At 35.8% G+C, this 18,891-nt stretch overlaps 1 protein-coding gene across 7 annotated transcripts in view; it reads left to right on the forward strand.

The window, feature by feature from the left end:
* The window catches only part of PHF3 (PHD finger protein 3), a 60,144-nt gene that overhangs the window by 33,070 nt on the left and 8,183 nt on the right, over positions 1 to 18,891 (forward strand). For 6 of the 7 annotated variants that reach the window (XM_083351204.1, XM_083351205.1, XM_083351207.1 and 3 more), the window contains 6 exons: positions 9,151 to 9,469; positions 11,758 to 11,938; positions 13,822 to 13,972; positions 14,055 to 14,211; positions 16,191 to 16,307; positions 17,957 to 18,091. In XM_083351204.1, coding sequence (XP_083207330.1) covers positions 9,151 to 9,469; positions 11,758 to 11,938; positions 13,822 to 13,972; positions 14,055 to 14,211; positions 16,191 to 16,307; positions 17,957 to 18,091 — 1,060 coding nt within the window. Of the gene's footprint in view, positions 1 to 6,006; positions 6,089 to 9,150; positions 9,470 to 11,757; positions 11,939 to 13,821; positions 13,973 to 14,054; positions 14,212 to 16,190; positions 16,308 to 17,956; positions 18,092 to 18,891 lie in introns of all 7 variants that reach the window. The other variant, XM_083351209.1, reaches the window with a different exon arrangement.

The raw sequence follows: 18,891 nt of genomic DNA on the forward strand, positions 1-18,891 counted from the left end.
ATTTGATACAAATTTCATATATTTTATTATCAGACAATATAGCATAGTTAATATGGTTTTATTTGAAAATTATAGACGCGCATCTAGTACTGTCCACTAATAGAACTGTTGAAATGCGTATAAGTTTTCAGACTATTGCAAATTAATGCAGTTCATATCACTACTGGCACCTAACACCTTTTGAATGCAAGCATGGAGCTGGAAGACCATTAAGTCCAACCTCTCATTTAATATTTTTTTTATTTTATTTTTTGGATATATATCCATCAATCTTTTAGTATATTTAATATTTTAACATTCCATCTTTAAAACATCAAACCTTATCTATTTTTTCTAGCTTTAATTTTACATTGATATTAAAATTAAAACATTTAAGATTTCTCAATTTCATATTACTAAATAACCTCTTTTTCCTTTATACAATTCTCTTCAATACCTAGTAATGTAGTCCATTTCTCATTTATCTCATTTCCATATCTATATCAATTAGACAATATTTAAAATAGTAGTCATTAAGATACAAATCACAAGGAGGAGAGAAAAAGAAAAGAAAAAGAAAAAGAAAAGAGGACAATAAAATATTCTTGTTTCTCATTTATAGTTTCCACATATTAAAAATTAACCAAAATTTGTTCCATTTTAACATTCAATACATCCTTCATGTTTCTGCATCCAAATATATTAGTTACATTCTATCATTCTTAGCATATATACATCTTAACCCATATCATTTAGAAAAACTCAATATTTCAGTGTTGATATTCATACATTTGTATTTTGTTTTTTATTTTTATTATTTTTTTAATTAATATTTTTATCTACTCATCAAAACATTCTCGTAATCCCAGTACCATCCTGTCTATTTTAATGTTATCTATTTCAGGCCTCTTAAGAATGTTCATATTTCTTCAGTCTTATTCTTGCTTTCTTCCTTTGCCATGTCATTTTGCGCTTCTTTGCCTCAGGTTCTTCAAAACATTCTTGTACTATCATATTGAAGTGGACCTCCAGTCTCCACCTTTGAAGAATTAAAAATTCTGCCAACAGCACCACATCTTATTATTTTCACCTCTTGATACAATTGTCCTGGTCCAAATAAACTTCCTTCCATATTTTCTCCCTCACCATCTTCAAAAACCTGTATTTGTTGACTGTTTAATTCTTCTGCCAATGTATTTAATTGTTCAATTTCTTTTGTTGAGTTCTGTCCCAGTAAAATATTAGTTGTAGTCACGGTTTGAATTTGAGTTTGTTTTCTCGAGATGCTTTCTAATTCTTTTCCAAAAGCTCATTTCATTGCCAGCTGTAGAAAGGAGCTGTTAAGTTTGGTAAGATATTTCCCACAGAGCATGAATTTTTTTTTGAAACTCTTCCATTGTAAACTTTCACATCTGATGTTCAAGGTTACTCTTTATCTTGTTTTCTTAAATATTTTCTTGGCTTTTTTTTAATGAGAAAGTCAAAATTGCTATTTCAAATTTAGCCACTGAGTGTCCCCCAAGTACTTTAAAGAGTTCTTTTCTTTTGTTACTTCTTTCTTAAGCGTTCTTTTGTTTCCAAAAAACACCCCTGAGTTTGTTCACCACCTTCCGAAGGGAGGGTTAAATTCCCCCTCCCTCTCCACAGGGGGGAAAGTACTTAGCAGCTTAATTAGGTGAAAAGAAGATGATTAAGGTACAAGAGAGGAATCTTACCCATGTCTCTTCCACGCTGCTTTAATGTTGCCTGATAGTAGATTTGACTTTGGCTGTCTGCAGTGTAGGAGCTGGCCATATTCCTATGGTCAGTCTTTTGTCTGCCGGTACAAAGGGAATGCAGGCACTAACGAGGGGGTTGCTGCCCCCCCGCGTTTCTGCAAAAGCCCCTTCTGTCAGGACACCCCTCCAGGGTGACTCTTAGGTACTTTTAGGACCCCCCAGCAATGCGAATCTGGACGTGGAAGACGGGGGCCGTCCTCCAGGCCTCCATTTACAGCTGTAGGCAAACCGGAAGCCCCTAAGTCCAACCTCTTTCATAGCTTCTGCTTGAAGATATCCTGTAAAGGAAAAACAACCCCTTGGCTTTTGGTTCCACTGTTAAATTGCTGTTACTGTTAGATTTTTTCCCCCCTGACATTCAGTTGGAACCTGACTTCCTGTTAACTTAAAGTCATTATTTTTGCATCTGGATTGAGAAAGAATAAGTTTTGGCCTTCTGTGGACAGACTCTCAAGCATTTGTTGAATGTTATATCTACTTTTTTCTATTCCACACATGCCCGGCTCCTTCAATGTTTTTTCCCCATAGAGTTTAATTTCTAGTCATCAGGTAATCTTTGTTGCCTTTCTTTGAGTCCTCTGTAGAGTATAAATGACCAGAATTAGAATATTCAAGATGAAGAGTAAGCAGAGCAGATGGAGTGGAATGATTTCATAATTTGGAAATTGTGTTGATGTAGGCTAAGATGGTTTTAGCTTTCTGTGCAGCTATATTATAGTGTTGGCTGATAATTGGTTTGCAATCAATTGTTTCCATAATCTTTTATTTATTAAGCTAGTTTTCCACCATTCCCATCCATATTTTGTTTTATTTCAGAAGCCACCGACGCTTATTAAAACACTAATTAGAATGAGTTCAATTAATATTAAAAGAAGACATTTGCAATAATTACTTCTGCAATAGGGCTGAAGAAACCAATATTTTGTTATCTTGTAGTTATAACTATTGTGTAATTAAAGAAGTTATTGCTATATGCATTGATAAACTTCAAATAGTACACTTCTCTTGGTGGAATCCATTTTCTTCGTTTTTTTTCTGCCATACACCCAGGTTCCCTACATTTCTAGAAATTTTGAAAAGGCTACAATTAAAAGAAGGACAACATTACTGTGCAAGCCTCATACTGATTTCTACCCACAGTTCTCACCTTGATGTACACATTTTAAATTAGATACTGGATCTAGATTCAGATCCATTCAATTGGATAGTGGAAGTTGACTTTATAGTTGCCCTGGAAGAAGCTTTCACAATAATTTTGGAGTCTTAACACTTTGTGCCCGTGTAACGACCATTTCAGTTTTATTTGCTCCACTGCATGAATCTAAATTTAAATCTAATTCATAATCATGTTTATTCAAACCTATTTTAAGTTAAGTATTTTTCTGGATTGGACTCAATTCCACATAGTTTACATATGTAAATAATATGTGAAATTATTTGATTTGATTATATGGGACAAAATGTATTGTAATGCATTTTTTTTAACAGAAATACCTAGTTCTACAATTGTACCTGAACTATGTTTTATATAGTTATAAAAGTATGTTTTATACAGTTCACATATGAAAAAAAATCTGACTGGCACATACCGTCTACAATTTCTTCTATTGTTCATAATGATAATTGTAAGTTCTGAGTTATGCTTTTATTCACGTATTTATATGGTTTTATTATGCTGTGGTAAACTGCCCAGAGTCACTAAGATTGGAAATTTAATAAATAAAGTTCTAAATACCCTCTAAATAAACAAGTTTTATATTAAATTACTTGTGTTACAAGCCTTTGGAAATCAGCAGAACCAGACTCTTGGCTAATCTCACACTGATTTTAACTGAAATAAAAAAATAAAAAAAACACTTAGATTTGCAAACAATTCTAGATTTGCATCACTTCTTACCAGTTCTTTTTTTGTAAAAGAAAAAAGTGCCGGAACTCACACATGTCAACCAGCCTTGCCTACCCTACAAAAAAGGTGCTGGAACTCCGTTCTGAGCGTTATATGACAAAAAAAAGCCCTGCTTCTTACTAACTATACATTTTGTTTCCCTCACAGTACTATAGTGTGTTTCACATATGATGTCAAGATATGATTTGGGTTTATTGCTTTTTATTTAGCATTTGTTTTATTTAGCATTTATTTAGCATTAGTTTATTGCTAAATGGATTTAGCAATCCATTATGGCTTAGTATTTATGAATTAATCAAATGTCTAATATTTATCTCTACCTTTAGGATTTATTTACAGGTAGTCCTCGACTTACAACCATTCGTTTAATGACCTTTCAATATCCCCTTGGTCATGTGATCAAAATTTGGATGCTTGCCAACTGGTTCATATTTATGACGGTTGCAGTGTCCCCTTTTGGATCCTTCTGTTAATCAAAGTCAATGGGGAAGCCAGATTTCCTTAACAACCATGTTAGCAACTTAACAACTGCAATGATCCACTTAACAATTGTGGCAAGAATCGTAAAACGGGACAAAATTTCGCTTTCTGGCTTAGCAACAGAAATTTTGGGCTGAATTATAAATCAAGGACTACCTATATTTACATTCATTTCTATTATGATAATTTATTTTTTATTATTTGATTTGGTTTCTGTTTACTTCTGTAACTACAAGCGACAATTGCTATATCTGCGTCATTCTTTAGACATTTTAATGTATTGCAATAAGCTATTTAAAATTCTCAGAAATAAATAAAATAATATGATTTAAAGACTTCTCATTAAGCTGAGATCTGATAAGTGCAAATTACTTTGTAGGAAAATTAAACTACATTAAAGTTTTTTTTCTATGTACTTAAGTTGGAAAATGCTCTTGGTAAGAAATATTGGATTTTATAGCAATATATGTTAATTTTCTTTGTTAAACTAATGACTATTTAACAAGCTAATGGTGTTTTGAAAAAAAATCTTTCAGATGTGAGTCATGGCTTTTTGCCTACCATTTTATAAAGCATTGAAAACTTCCTACTAATTTTTTTAAGCATCATGTCTTTTGCTTGTTAGTTTATTGGTTTTGTTTTTAAACTTGGAGATGAGACACTTTAATCTATAAACCATTATCTAGTAAATATGAGTATTAGTCAAGCTGAATTTCCCCTTTTAATCCTTTATGCAACATGCATGAATCAGAAGGATTAAGTTAATCAATAGCATATTTGCTATGAGATCAGTAGCAAGATCTTGCTATTCTTTAATTAACAAGTACTTACTAATATTAGTAGATGGTAGAGGACAGGAAGGCCTGGAGGAACGTTGTCCATGGGGTCGTGATGGGTTGGACATGACTTTGCAGCTAACAACAACTAATATTAGTAAGATATGTCTGAAACATTCTTTCAAATTGTATTTCAGCTTTGGAATCAGATTTCTCTTATCTGACCCTTGTCTTTTCTTAGGCTCTTCCTTCTTCAAGGTTATTCTTGCAGCCCATTATATGCAGCTGTATATAAAACATATTTAAAAAGTTGCAATTGCTGGAATAGCTTATTTAAAGACGATGATTGTCATATTGGATATATATTTATTATCACATGTGAAGCGTTACATGCCTGTACAGAAAGTAAAGTGGAATGAACTTATTGACAGACACATAATATAATGCTACGACTTTCCTAAACAACTGGCTTGATTGCTTTTACAAAACAGCCTTAAATTGTATTTACAATAAAGTGAATTTGGTCTGGTGTATTCTTTGTTTTCTAATTTTGTTTGTTTTAATGCTACCTTCCAGAAGGAGATTCTGACTTACCCAGCAAAAAGCTTTGCTTTACTCATATTAAAGTTGTATTTTGATACTTTTTTTTTTTTGAAAAAGATAGTCTACATCACACTGGAATGTTTTAGTAGTACTCTTGAATAGTGGAATCCACTTGTAACAGTAGTATCTTAACACTATTATTATTTTAAGCAGTGCTTTTTTTGTAAAAGAAAAAGGTGCCGGAAGTCACACATGTCATACAACCCGCCTTGCCTACCCTACAAGGTTCCATCCAAAAAAGGTGCCGGAACTCCGTTCTGAGCATTCTATGAGAAAAAAAGCCCTGATTTTAAGTATCCTTGCAGCAGGTGTTCTTGCTTACAGTAACTTGTTTGCATATAAAACTACAGTAGAGTTTAAGAATACACATATGTAAGTAGAGATTTTAAGTGTCAGGATTATATAAGTTGTATTTTATGATTGTTAAATCTGCTAAGTGTCACCAATTACTATCTTAAAAGTATTTATTTTCTTTCTGTTGCAGCTGTGTATCCACTCCAGCCTTACAACATGGTTAATGCAATTGGACATCAAACAAAGAAGCAATCTACAGCCAGAGCTTTAGTGTTAGTGGGCCAGCATGTTGAATGCTACTACAGTAACATCTACAAAACCTATCAGAGAAGAATGCTTTGATACCAGCTCTTCCTGAATGACAGTTTTTTTTAGAAAGTCTTCCTATCAACCACAGTTATCCCACATAATTAGCTGCTCCTTTATATTAGTTCTTCCATTTAAATGTCAGTACTAAAAAGTAATAACCTAGTGGCCAAAAGTTAATGGGTTTCTTTTTTAAAAAAGTCTAAAATTATTGGGAAAATGGCTACTTAATAGCTTATTAAGAATTTTTCTTCCCCACTATTACTCATAAAAATATTTTAATAAAAAATAAGGCTTAGAAATATAATATGCAAAAAAATCAAATTATTAAATTTTTCATTGAATCTACCCATGTTTTATTGTTGGGAAATGTATTCTTTGTCTTCCTGCCTATTTCTGTGATACATTTGGAGACTTAATGGTACAGGGATAGAAGAAGTAGGAATCCTGCCTTTCTTCGGAACCTTATAATAATTCAGTAAAATACTGATAAGAACTAAATTAACATAAATTGTCTAAGTAGTAGAATATATACTCATTAGATTCTATTGAATATAGCCAATGTAATCTAATTGTAGTACAAATTAATAGTGTCCAATACTTCATTACCAGTTTAAATCTTTTTCCAGTAAATTAAGAATCATCTGTTACGCTTACTGAGTCATTACTGAGTCCTTATCAGTTATATCCAGACTTCATTATGCTTAAGTGAAATGTATCGTTTCTGAGACTTAAGCTAATGATAAAGTTAATATATACATCCAAGAACATAATGTTATTGGTTAATAATTTTCTACATTTTTTCAGATTATGACTTAGTATTTTTTCAGAGAAAGGTTTGTTAACCAGCAAAAAAAAGTTTTATTAGATAGCAGAATTAGTTTCTTCCTGTTAGTAGGGAACAAAAGAAAGAAGAAAAGAAAACTATATATGCAAAGATTGTAGTGCATTCATCTGTTCTTAAATGAGTTTATTAAATAGAATAACTAAAACTGTAATATGCCCACATAATTTATTGAACTGTCGGTGTGAAAATTTAGATTACTGTAAACTCGACAATGTGGAAACAAGTGCACTTCTATTAAAACCAGATGTGATTCAGAGATTAATGGAATCAACTTTTTAATATCTGAAATAGAAGAAAATTTATAATTGTTCTTTTAAGGATCATGATAAATAGTTTAGTTTGTTTAAAAAACCCCTTAGCTAAATCAGAAGAAAATAACTGGTCTTTTTTCCTGTTTAATCTGATAAATACACAATTTATCCAAATATATACTTAAGGGCTGCATATATTTTCATAAAAGTAGTTTGTGCAGTAATTTTTTAAATGACTCAGTCTTTAGAGTCAGCATTGTTTTTGTTTTTTTGTATTACAGTTTCTCAGCCACTAATGTATGGAGTAAATAGTAATCCCTATCTTTCTACATTCTTTGTCATTCTACATTTTTCATTTTTTATTCAAAAACAGAATTGTCAGTTTTGTCAAGAATGTGAACTTTTTTCTGATGATAGCCAAGTTCAGGTTTTCTTGAATGTTTTTTTTACTATTCATTCATTTTCATTTCTGTGCCACCCATGGGCTTACTGTTATTTCATACATTTATAACCTTCTTAAAATCATTTTTTTAACCACAAAGAAACAGTATTTTTACATCCATTCATAAAATATCTCTATGGCCTACTTCACTGTGTCATGTTTCAGACTCAGTCATATTAATAAACTTCATGAAATTCTCACATATACGTAATACTGTCATTTGCTTTATTTGCAGTCATTTCTGAAATGTAAATTATATTCCCTACCATGCCATGTTTTCAATGAAATGTGACCATTCTCCATGATACATTCATGAAAAGATATGAAGTTACTATCTTACTTTCTAATTATAGAATTAAAATAAATTTAAAATATTTCTATAAAAAGTTTCTACATTTGGATAAACAATTGGGATGTGGATACATACACGTGCACAGATGTATGCAGAGAGATATGCATGCACAGCACAAATATTTTTCAGTCTGAAGAAAAATTATATTTTTAATTAGGTAAAATAATTCCTTTTTATCTCCTTATAAAATAAATGGACTATGCATATATTCACAGATTGTTTAAATTCATAAGCTTTTAAAAAAGTTTTTCAAGCTGATTGAAACACCTTCAAGATAATTTGGGATAATGGAGATTTTAGATGTAGGCAAAATTGTTCTCTTGAATTGCTAATGAAGTTTGGCCCAGTTGTAATAGTCAAGATTTTTCTGAGACCAGAAAATAACAAGAGGTAGTATTTCCTTTATTTCCCTCCCAGTGGCTCCATTTGGGAGAGAGGTTGGAGTTGCCTTGTGCATTTAAACATGCTAAAGTATGGGTAATTTATCTTACTTGAAACTTTTGTTCCTGTCAAATTTCATTGGGGAAGAAAGAATACTAAGGGTTTACACATTTAGAAAATTACCAATTTAAGGACAACTCATGGGTTCAATGAGTTCTTCAATGAAGTTTGCAAGCTTCAAGGATTTTATTGTGTAATTTGATAAGTATAGTGGCAGTTGTGATTCTGCTTACTATGTAATCTGGAATAGGGAAGAATGATTAATCTTTTTATTATAAAATTTGGGCATTGCCTATTTGTGAAAACCTAATTTTCAAGTGTTTTAGTGATCTATGGGATCTAACGAATGTATGAACTGGTTGCATTCATTCTGAACTTGTAACTTGTAGAAATCTTTATTAGGCTGCTGGAACAATTCAAAATTTAAATTTCTCTTTTGCAGATGTGTATTTTATTAAGAATGATAGTAGACTACTGATTAGCATAACAAAATCCTCTTGCTGTAACCTTGACCTTTTACACCATGTTGTAAGGCTGAAGAAATGGATGCACTCTTCTGCACAAACTATACCAAACAAGGAGGAACTTTTCTATATGAGAGGCCGTTTAGGAGAGTTACAAAAGTTGTAAGTTTAGTGTAATATAAAGATTATGATAAAGCAATGTGATTTTTGTGGGTTTTTTTTTGGTTGTAGGTTCATGGTAGGCTGTGGTAGATGCGATGATTGGTTTCATGGTGATTGTGTTGGATTGAGTTTGTTTCAAGCACAGCAAATGGGAGAAGAAGACAAAGAATATGTTTGCATCAAATGCTGTGCTGAGGAAGACAAGAAACCAGATTCAGTTGATAAGAATATGCTGGATGCCAATGTGAAACTTGAAACAACCAGAGAAAATAGATCAGTGGAGTGTGAGAAGCCTGGAATGTCCAAGCAAACTTTCATGGGCCCTCAAAACAAGACTCCAAAGCAAGGAGAAGACTCTGTGAAACATAAGGTCAAAATCTTTAAGCGGGTAAGAAATGAGATTTCTTTTTACTAGTATAGACAGATTACAGCAAATTTCATGGTAGCCCTTTGAACATGTTTTCTTTCAAATGCACCATATATGGTTTTAAAAGGCAAGAAATCATTTTTAATAACTTTCTTCTACAGTTGTTATGTTTTTGCCTAACGTAGTCATTTGTAGCTTTTGCCAATTACCGTATATACTTGAGTATAAGCCGAATTTTTCAGCCCACTTTTTGGGCTGAAAAATTCCACTTCGGCTTATACTCCAGTCAACAAAAAAACTTACCGAGGACTTGTGCGCGACCGAGGCTTTGGTGCTTCCGGGATCGCGCGCACCTCTCCCAAGCCACCGCCGTCCGGAGACCTGACAAAGTTTGGGGAGGTGCGCGCGCAAACCTCCCCAAACGTCAGCAGGTCTCCGGACCTCCGCGCCCTGCCTGCCTGCTTCTTTCCGCAGTGGAAAGAAGCAGGCAGGCTGCTTCTTTCCGCAGCGGAAAGAAGCAGGCAGGCAGGGTGCGGAGGTCCGGAGACCTGCCGACGTTTGGGGAGGTTTGGGGAGGTGCGCGCGCACCTCCCCAAACTTCGGCAGGTCTCCGGACGGCGACGGCTTGGGAGAGGTGCGCGCGATCCTGGAAGCACCGAAGCCTCGGCCGCGCGCAAGTCCTCGGTAAGCTCCGGGCGGTCACTTGCTTTGCGTCTCCTGAGGGAAGGGGGGGCGACTGGAGCGGGCGTGTTTCCTCGCCTGCTGGGCGCCGCGATTTGCCCGGGGAACGCGCGGGCCCCGAATGGCAGCGTGGAGCGAGGAAGCGGACAGCCAGGGCTTCCCCGAGAGCCGCGGCCACACAGGGTATTCCTGTGTATTCAGGCTTGCAAAATGGCGGATCGAGCCTCTGCTGGCGGCAGAGGCTTGCAGAGCGCGGATCCAGCCTCCGCCGGCGGCGGAGGCTTGCAGAACGGCGGATCGGCTTATACTCGAGTCAACAACTTTTCCCAGTTTTTGGGGGTGAAATTGGGGGTCTCGGCTTATACTCGAGTCGGCTTATACTCAAGTATATACGGTACTTGTTTTCCAAATAGAAAAAGAAAGGGCTAACATTTTTATTAAATTAGTTGGCTATAAAACATGTATCATCTTTTTTGAGGATTTTTAATATATAAGGTATACTTATATTACTTTCATTTCCAGTTAAAGTATGATTAATAAAGAATTATGTAACACTGAATAGATATTCAGCTTCCTGACTCAATGTCAAGCCCTGAAATAGTCTTCCATCCTTCTGAGATCAGTCCAGAGTTTCGGGAGCAACATGTTGACATTTGTAAATCACTTAGGGCTGGAAAGCACTGTGAAGCAGTATATAAGTGTAAGTGCTATTGCTATTAAACATGGATCCCAGATTAATTGCTAATTAAAAACTATTTTGTTGCAACTTGTCCTTCCTTCAAAGTCTATGGAGAGTCTCATTCATCCAGGTCATAGAGCTGAAGAAGCTTCTTGGATGAGAAGTGAAACATCAAAAAACAAAACAAAAACAAAGTCCAGTTACCTCATAAAATAGCATCTTTTGGCCTAATTATTCATATTTATGTTATGTTATATTTCAGACTGCTCAGATTCGGCTAAAAATGCCACTGAGCAACAAATCAGCGCTCGTATTGCTTAAACTATTGTTTTAGAAATGTAATTCTGCAAGGGAATGTTAACCAAGATTGTAAGGTGCAAAGCAGCATTTTAATGTGTATTAAATATGAACATTTGGTTCCTTAGAAGATTTATGGTTCCTTATAGGTCAGGGATGTCAAATTCGCAACGTCACATGACGTGTCGCGACGTATTGTAACTTTTTTCCCATTGCCAGCAATGGGGTGGGAGTGGTTTCAGTATGACGCATCTGGCCTACCGGGCCAGCAGTTTGACACCCCTGTTATAGGTTTATGCTTTTATTATTAATTAACTTTCATGGTTACAATGTCTAGATGAAGTCTAATTTGTATTTTTCACCAGAGAACGAGAGTCTTTATCACTGGATTGAAGAAGGGGACATATTATTTTTTTCTTTTTTCCATATACCTCATCTTCTCCTCTAGTCTGGTAAAGGTATACATATTTCAGTGGTATTTTATTTTATTTTATTTTTTTCTTTTTATGTAGTTAGCCATCGGGAACAATTTATGTTGAAGTTATGGCATAGATTATATAAATGCATATTTTTCTATAGATGGCTTTGATCTTGAGACTAAAGAAAAATTGGACAGAAAAAAGGTTTATAATTAGTGTTGTAACTGTTTCAGGAATCTAGCGAAGGGAAAGCAGTATTGGAATGTAAAAATTCTGAAAGTAAAAAGGGGCAGCAGATTCCCCTTAAAAGAACAGGACAAATGAGTTCCGTTCCTCGACGAGCTTCTGAAGAGAAATGTGAAAAATTGAATAAAGATAATGTTTCCAGTTCAAGTGAAAGCACACTAAAGCAAGGTAATTAAAACCAAAATTGCTGATAATGATTTTCAAAATGTGTAAATTGTATTCAAAAACTGCGAGAAATACAACCATCAGATTGAATAGTTTTTTTGCATTTGGTACCAATATCATAAATCTTAACAAATCTGAAAAATGATTCATTGAATGAAGCAATTTTTTAAAATTGACTTTTTTCCTGTCAGCTGTTTATTTTTTTTATTATTATTAAGCATGGATAAACCTTAAATTCTTATAAAGTACAGGCTAACAGTTTCTAAGATACCTTATGTTTTTTTTATTTATTAGAAATTGCCTGTAATCTCTTCTTTTAAGGAATGGCACTCCATTGTGGGAATATGCAACACTGTAAAAAATAACTTTTCTGTTTTAAAACAAGTCTCATACTGAATATAATTTAATCTGATTTAATTTACATAACTATAGTTTTGCACACTACATCTGAAGTATGAGCTTCTGAAAATATATGGGTTTAAAATATTAATTTTTCCTGATTGGTTATAATAAGGATAGTGCCTCTGAGATTTAGACAGGAATTCATATTATTTATTTTGATCGATTAGTTTTATTCATACTATATTTGAGCAATAAAATAGAAAGGCTCTCTGGAATTTAACATACTTGGTCTATCAGGGGAAAACAATGACCTTCTGCTCTGTTGATGTCACCCCCCCAAAAATTTAGAAACCAAGTTAATGAAAAATAAGCAGTAAGAAAGCAAAATTAGTTTCTGCTTGGAAAGGGTTGCTTTCCAGAGTCAGTAGCTGTGATCAGAAACTTGCTTTGAAATTAGAATGTGAGACTGTCTTTTAACTGAATATTTTCAGTGTAAGGTTGTTCAGTATATAAATGAAACTTCTAGGAAAGATAGTCAGTTTGGTTGGTGTAAGGTTGATCCTACCCAATTATACATTGCTACTGTGGGTCAAACCAATACTATAGAAATCCTCAACCATTTTGTAATGTGGAGACTTTAATAATGTGGATGGGTAAAAGAAGCTCAAATTAAATCTTAAAAATAAGAAATTTGTTCTTTTTGAACAAATCTGAAGCTGGAGGATTTTTTGGAACTGGGCATTTGTGTAATATTGGCCTGGTTATGCTGCCTTTAATGACTAGGAAGTCACCCTAGACTCTTGGCTCTTACTTAAACAGCAGGGAAAGCTATAGTCAGGGACATTGACCCAGATCTGGTTGGTATGCTAGTTAAAAGTCTGCTTGGATTAGGATGTCCTTGGCCTGATCACCATTCATTTAGATTACTCTAATTTTGGAGCTGATTCAGAAGGTGTAGTTGACAGAAAAACATAGTAGCCAGGTTGCTAGCGGGAAACCTTGCCAGTGCAGAATAAAACCAATTTAAAGTTTGGTGTTCTGGGCCCAATTCAAAATATTGGTGGCTACCTTTAAATACTTGGGTATATTGGTCAGTACCTTGCCAGAATGGAAACTTCCTGTGGTGCTGTGAACTTTTAGAGCGGGCCTGCTAAGTAGGCCTTCTTTGTGATTACTCCCACACTTTCAATCCCACTTTTGCCAGGGGCATGTTGGCCCACTATCCCTTCTTTGACCCTGCAAGCAGATAAAAAAAATATTATTCCAATGCATATAACCACACTAGATATAGATGCCCAACATAAGACTTTTTGTGATTTCTGCTGGTTGTTTTTATTGTTGTTATACTTACGATTTTGTGCTTTTTCACAGCATCTGTCACAGGGCGGTCTACAAACAGTGTTAAATTCAGTCAATTCACCTTATTTTTTCAACAGTAAAACTTCTTGTTCTCATTATTAAGAATATGATCAGTTGTAGAAATGTAGTTTTATTTTTCCATACTTCAGTTCTCTAAAATGGATAATTTGCTTATATTTCAAAAGGTATTCAGGATAAGCAGGAAATGAAGAAAAAGAGAAGCGAGAAGGGAACAGCAAGTAATGTACACTCACCTCCTGCTTCTGCAGCCAAACCTTCTGCTGATCAGATAAGACAAAGTGTTAGACAGTCACTGAAAGAAATTCTAGAGAAAAGGTATGGATTCTGCAGTAAAGACATTCCTGTTATTTCAGTTGTTTCCTGAAAAAATAAAATAAAATCTGTGTCTTTTTTTCAGGCTTGCAGACTCAACACTGAAGATCCCTGAAGAAAGAGCAGCAAAAGTTGCAAATAAAATTGAAAAAGAGCTCTTTTCTTTTTTCCGGGATACTGATTCCAAGTATAAAAATAAGTACAGAAGCTTGATATTTAATCTGAAAGATCCAAAAAATAAAGTATGTCATGACATTTCTTACGTACTTGGAAACTCTTCAAAGAATAATTCTTTTTCTTTGTGGAGGCCTAAAATAATTTTAAATGCTCATAATTTCTTCTTCCATCCCAATTATTAACATTTTAGAAGTCTCAGAGCTAGAGTTAAATCTACTAACATACTTTTTATTCCATATTCAAATGGATGAATCTACTTTTTTCTATCTATATTTAATAAAAACACTTGTAATTTTATTTTTGTGTGCTAAAATATCTTGCTTGTTAATTTTTTTCAGAGGCATTTTGCCTCCTAAAATAGGGGTTCACATTTCTTTACCTAAACTATAGATTCAATAGAGAACTATAATAGTATATGTGAATAGAGCTGTGCCCACAAACGTCCTGCTGATGAAAATCAGATGAAGACATTTTTACTAGTATGTCATTGTCTTTTACCTTTGGATCGTTCCCCAGAATAAAATTTCAATGGATAGGATGCTGAATGAGCAAAGATGAATGAATGAAAATTGCATACTGTCCCTGCTAGCAGCCTAACTGTTATACAGGTGTTCCTTGTCTTATACTCACACTTGGGATAGAGCTTCCATTGCTAAACCATGCAGACGTTAAGTGAGTCATGCACAATTTTACGACCTTTTTTTGCTGCAGTTGTTAAGCTAATCGCCACAGTCATTAAGTGAACCTGGTTTCCCCTATTGACTTTGTTTCTCGGTAGCCCCTTGGGGAGGTTGCAAATGGCAGTCCCATGACTGGTATGCTACAACCATTGTAAATGCATGCCAGTTCCGAGTGGCTGAATTTTGATCCAGTGACTGCAGGGACACTACAATAGTAGTAAGTGTGAGGACTGGTCATCTCTTGTTAGTTTCATTATAACTTTGAACAGTCATTGAACTAATGGTCATAAGTCAAGGATTACCTTTACTGAAAGAAAACCCTGCAATACGTTATTACATCCTAGGGAAGCAAAATTCAGGATTTAACATAACAATTTCCTTCCTAAATCATTCTGTTACAAATAATTAATACTTTTATGTATTTAATTTATATCCCACCTTTCTATTTTTATAAACAACTCAGGGCAGCAAACTTAGCTAATACTTCTTCCTCCTCCTATTTTCTCCACAACAACACTGTGTTAGGCTGAGAGAGAGTGACTGGCCCAAAGTCACCCAACTGGCTTTCATGCCTAAGGTGGGACTAGAACTCACGGTCTCATGGTTTCTAATCTGGTGCCTTAACTTCTAGACCTCCCTGCTTTGGATTTAGCCTTATGCTAGTGTCTTCAGTGTATTTGTACTAGGACTGTATCATTTGATTTATGTTATAGATCTAGTATATGGGTGATATAGAAGCCATATCTCAAGCTATATAAGCAGGAAAAAAAAGAAACAGTTTCTAACTAAACTTTTTAAGGCAGATTTGAAATACCGCCATTAAAAATCTATATTGAATCTAATTATATTTTATATATAACATAGTCATTACTTCCAGAAATACAGGAGATGCATCCTGTTTTTCTGCATGTATCCTAAGCCCTGCAGATACAGATTAGCAGAGTAGAAATGTACATGGATGAAGTTTGTGTTTGTATCCCCTCTGCTTTCAGCAATAAAATTCATACTCAGCTACACTCTTACATGTATAGGCTCTTAAATTTATAGGCTTCTTTCTTTTACTTTTTGCTCTTAAGTTCAAAGACTGGCCTAAATTTTTCAGCTCAGTTGCCGAATGTTTTAGAGTATTTAAACACAAAACCAATAATTCTTCTTATTAGTATATTTACGCCATATAAAAACAATTGAAACTAAATATGAAATATTTATGTTGGTGTAAAATTACTGTAGATAAACTGTCATGCAAGGGAAATTAATAGAATTTCAGTTGATTTGCAGTTCTTAATATTTTTCTTGTTGAATTGATACTAAAAAATGCAGGTTTTGGTTGATTACATATAACTAATTATTGATTCCTCTTCCAGATACTTTTTAAAAGAGTATTGAAAGGTGAAGTTACTCCAGATCATCTCATAAGAATGAGTCCTGAAGAACTAGCTTCCAAAGAACTAGCTGCATGGAGGAAAAGAGAAAATAGACATGTATGGCTTATCTACCATATTGAATTGGTCTCCTTATAGGTTATTTGATTTCAAAAAGTTGTTGTCCCTGCCAATCCTTTCATTCCTAAATAATCAAATGATCAGTGCTTCTCAGCTCACATTAAGCTAGCTGCTAAATAGGGTAAATTCAACCCCCTAACAACCTGCATTCAGCATGTGGGAAATTACTTAGTATTTTCTTCTGGTTTCAGTTGAGTATTTTATTTTATATAGACTTGCAGCTGTTCTCCTAATGTAAAATTTGGGCACGGAGTAAATTTGGTTCTCTCTTGCCGTAATTCATTATATGTCCATTTTTGGTTCTCTTGCCCCAGTTGCTCTCTGGCCAAAATATCCTAGAAATCTTTCTCCGGATGACATCCTTTAGCATTATAACTATACTTTTATTCTTCTCTAGTAAAATGAACTCGATTGAATAATTTTCTTAACATTCCTGGAATCCTAGAATTTTGAACCTTAAATGTTTTATTTGAGAATGAACCATAACTTCTAGTATGTAAAATAGTTGTCAGGTTTTCAACGTGTATACAAACTAATTTACTGGCATTTGTTTTTAAAGGTAATCTAATATAAAAAAGGAATCCAGTTTCCATCTCTTTAATTATGGTTTCATGTCCTAGAACACGGGTCGGCAACCCGCGGCTCCGGAGCCGCATGCGGCTCTTTGAGCTGTCCCCTGCGGCTCCTAGCCGCCCAGTGCGCGCGCACCTCTTTGAAGGGGCAGTGGTGCGCGCGCACCTCTCCAAATGGAGAGTGGCACCGCCCGTTTGGAGAGGTGCGCGCGCACCTCCCCGAATGGGCAGAGGTGCGCACGCACCTCCCCAAACCTTTGGAGAGGTGCGCGCGTACCTCCGCGCGAACGGGCAGAGATGCCGCTCTTTGAGGAAGCTGTAGCGGCCCATCTCCGAAGCTGCCGCTTTCGGCAGCTTTGCAGACGGGCCGCTACAGCTTCCTCAAAGAGCAGCGCCCTTGCCCATTCTGAGAGGTGTGCGTGCACCTCTCCGAACGACCGGAGGTGCGTGCGCACCTCCCCAAACCTTTGGAGAGGTGCGCGCGTACCTCCGCGTGAACGGGCAGAGATGCCGCTCTTTGAGGAAGCTGTAGCGGCCCGTCTGCAAAGCTCCCGAAAGCGGCAGCTTCGGAGACGGGCCGCTACAGCTTCCTCAAAGAGAGGCACCTCTGCCCGTTCGCGCGGAGGTACGCGCGCACCTCTCCAAAGGGTTGGGGAGGTGCGCGCGCACCTCCGGTCGTTCGGAGAGGTGCGCGCGCACCTCTCCGAATGAGCAGGGGCGCTGCTCTTTGAGGAAGCTGCCGCGGCCCTTCTGCAAAGCTACTGAAAGCGGCAGCTTTGCAGACGGGCCGTCGCCGCCGGGCAACCGGGAACCGGTTCCATCTCACTTTTAAAAAAAATGGCAACCGCGTGAGTCCGCGCATGCGCAAAACTTTTTTTGCGCATGCGCGTGCATGGACACACGCACGCGGCTTCCCACTTTTTTTAATTTGTGATGGAACCGGTTCCCAGTGGCTCTTTTCCTTTTTTAGGTTGCCGACCCCTGTCCTAGAACTTTGTCTGCTGTTTCTGGAGGGTCTTGCCTTGTATGTCTAACCTGTTGTTTGTTTACTGATAGACAATTGAAATGATTGAAAAAGAGCAGAGGGAAGTTGAAAGACGACCAATCACCAAAATTACTCATAAAGGAGAAATAGAAATTGAAAGTGAAGCTCCAGTTAAAGAGCAAGAAGCAACTATTATGGAAATTCAGGTATAATTTGTATTTGCTATTAAAGTAACAGTAAAACATTTTTCATCAGCAGGCCTTATGTACTAGAACGGAGGTCCCCAATCTTTTGGGCACTAGGGACCGGTTCTGTGGTCAGAGGTTTTTCCATAGACCGGAGGGGCCATGGTTTTGTGTGCTGCCTGCATCTTGTGGATTGGGCTTTGCTTGTCTGTGCGGCCTGGTTGCTGGCATGCTGTGGCCCGGTACTGGTCCACGGACAAGGGGTTGGGGACCCATGTACTAGAATATAATATGTAGGTTGTCTAATCTTTTATTTATTCAGCCTACTTTAGAGATCTGTGAGTACCTTTCATGAGTTACATGTTTTCCTTGTTAATTTTACTAGAGAAAGCTAGCAGTATGTAAATGAAAACATTTTTGTGCTAAACTTACTTCCTTATAACATCCAGAACATTGAAAATATAGCAGTTTCTACAGCAAGGATTCAATCCTAACATTTACGTCTTCTAATGAGCAGGAGTTAGGATATGAATGATGTTTCCTCATAAGCCTTCATAATATTCCTGTGAAAATATTATTCAGCAGAGATAATTTATAGGAATTCCAGGATCAAGATGAAGACAGCTCTGGATTCCTTGGATCTGAAGCACTTTCTCTTGTTTAATTGCTTCTAATACTGGATGACATGTTTATCTGTGTACATATATTATATTGAAATTAATTTATTGAAGAGTTCAAACAGAATTGATAACAGTAAACAATAAGCTAGTCCACTCTTACTCTACTATTGCATTTAGTGTTGCTCAAGTCATTTTAAGTTA

Source organism: Vipera ursinii (genome assembly GCF_947247035.1).
Source record: "Vipera ursinii genome assembly, chromosome: 1".
In the NCBI taxonomy this organism is placed as follows: Eukaryota; Metazoa; Chordata; class Lepidosauria; order Squamata; family Viperidae; genus Vipera; species Vipera ursinii.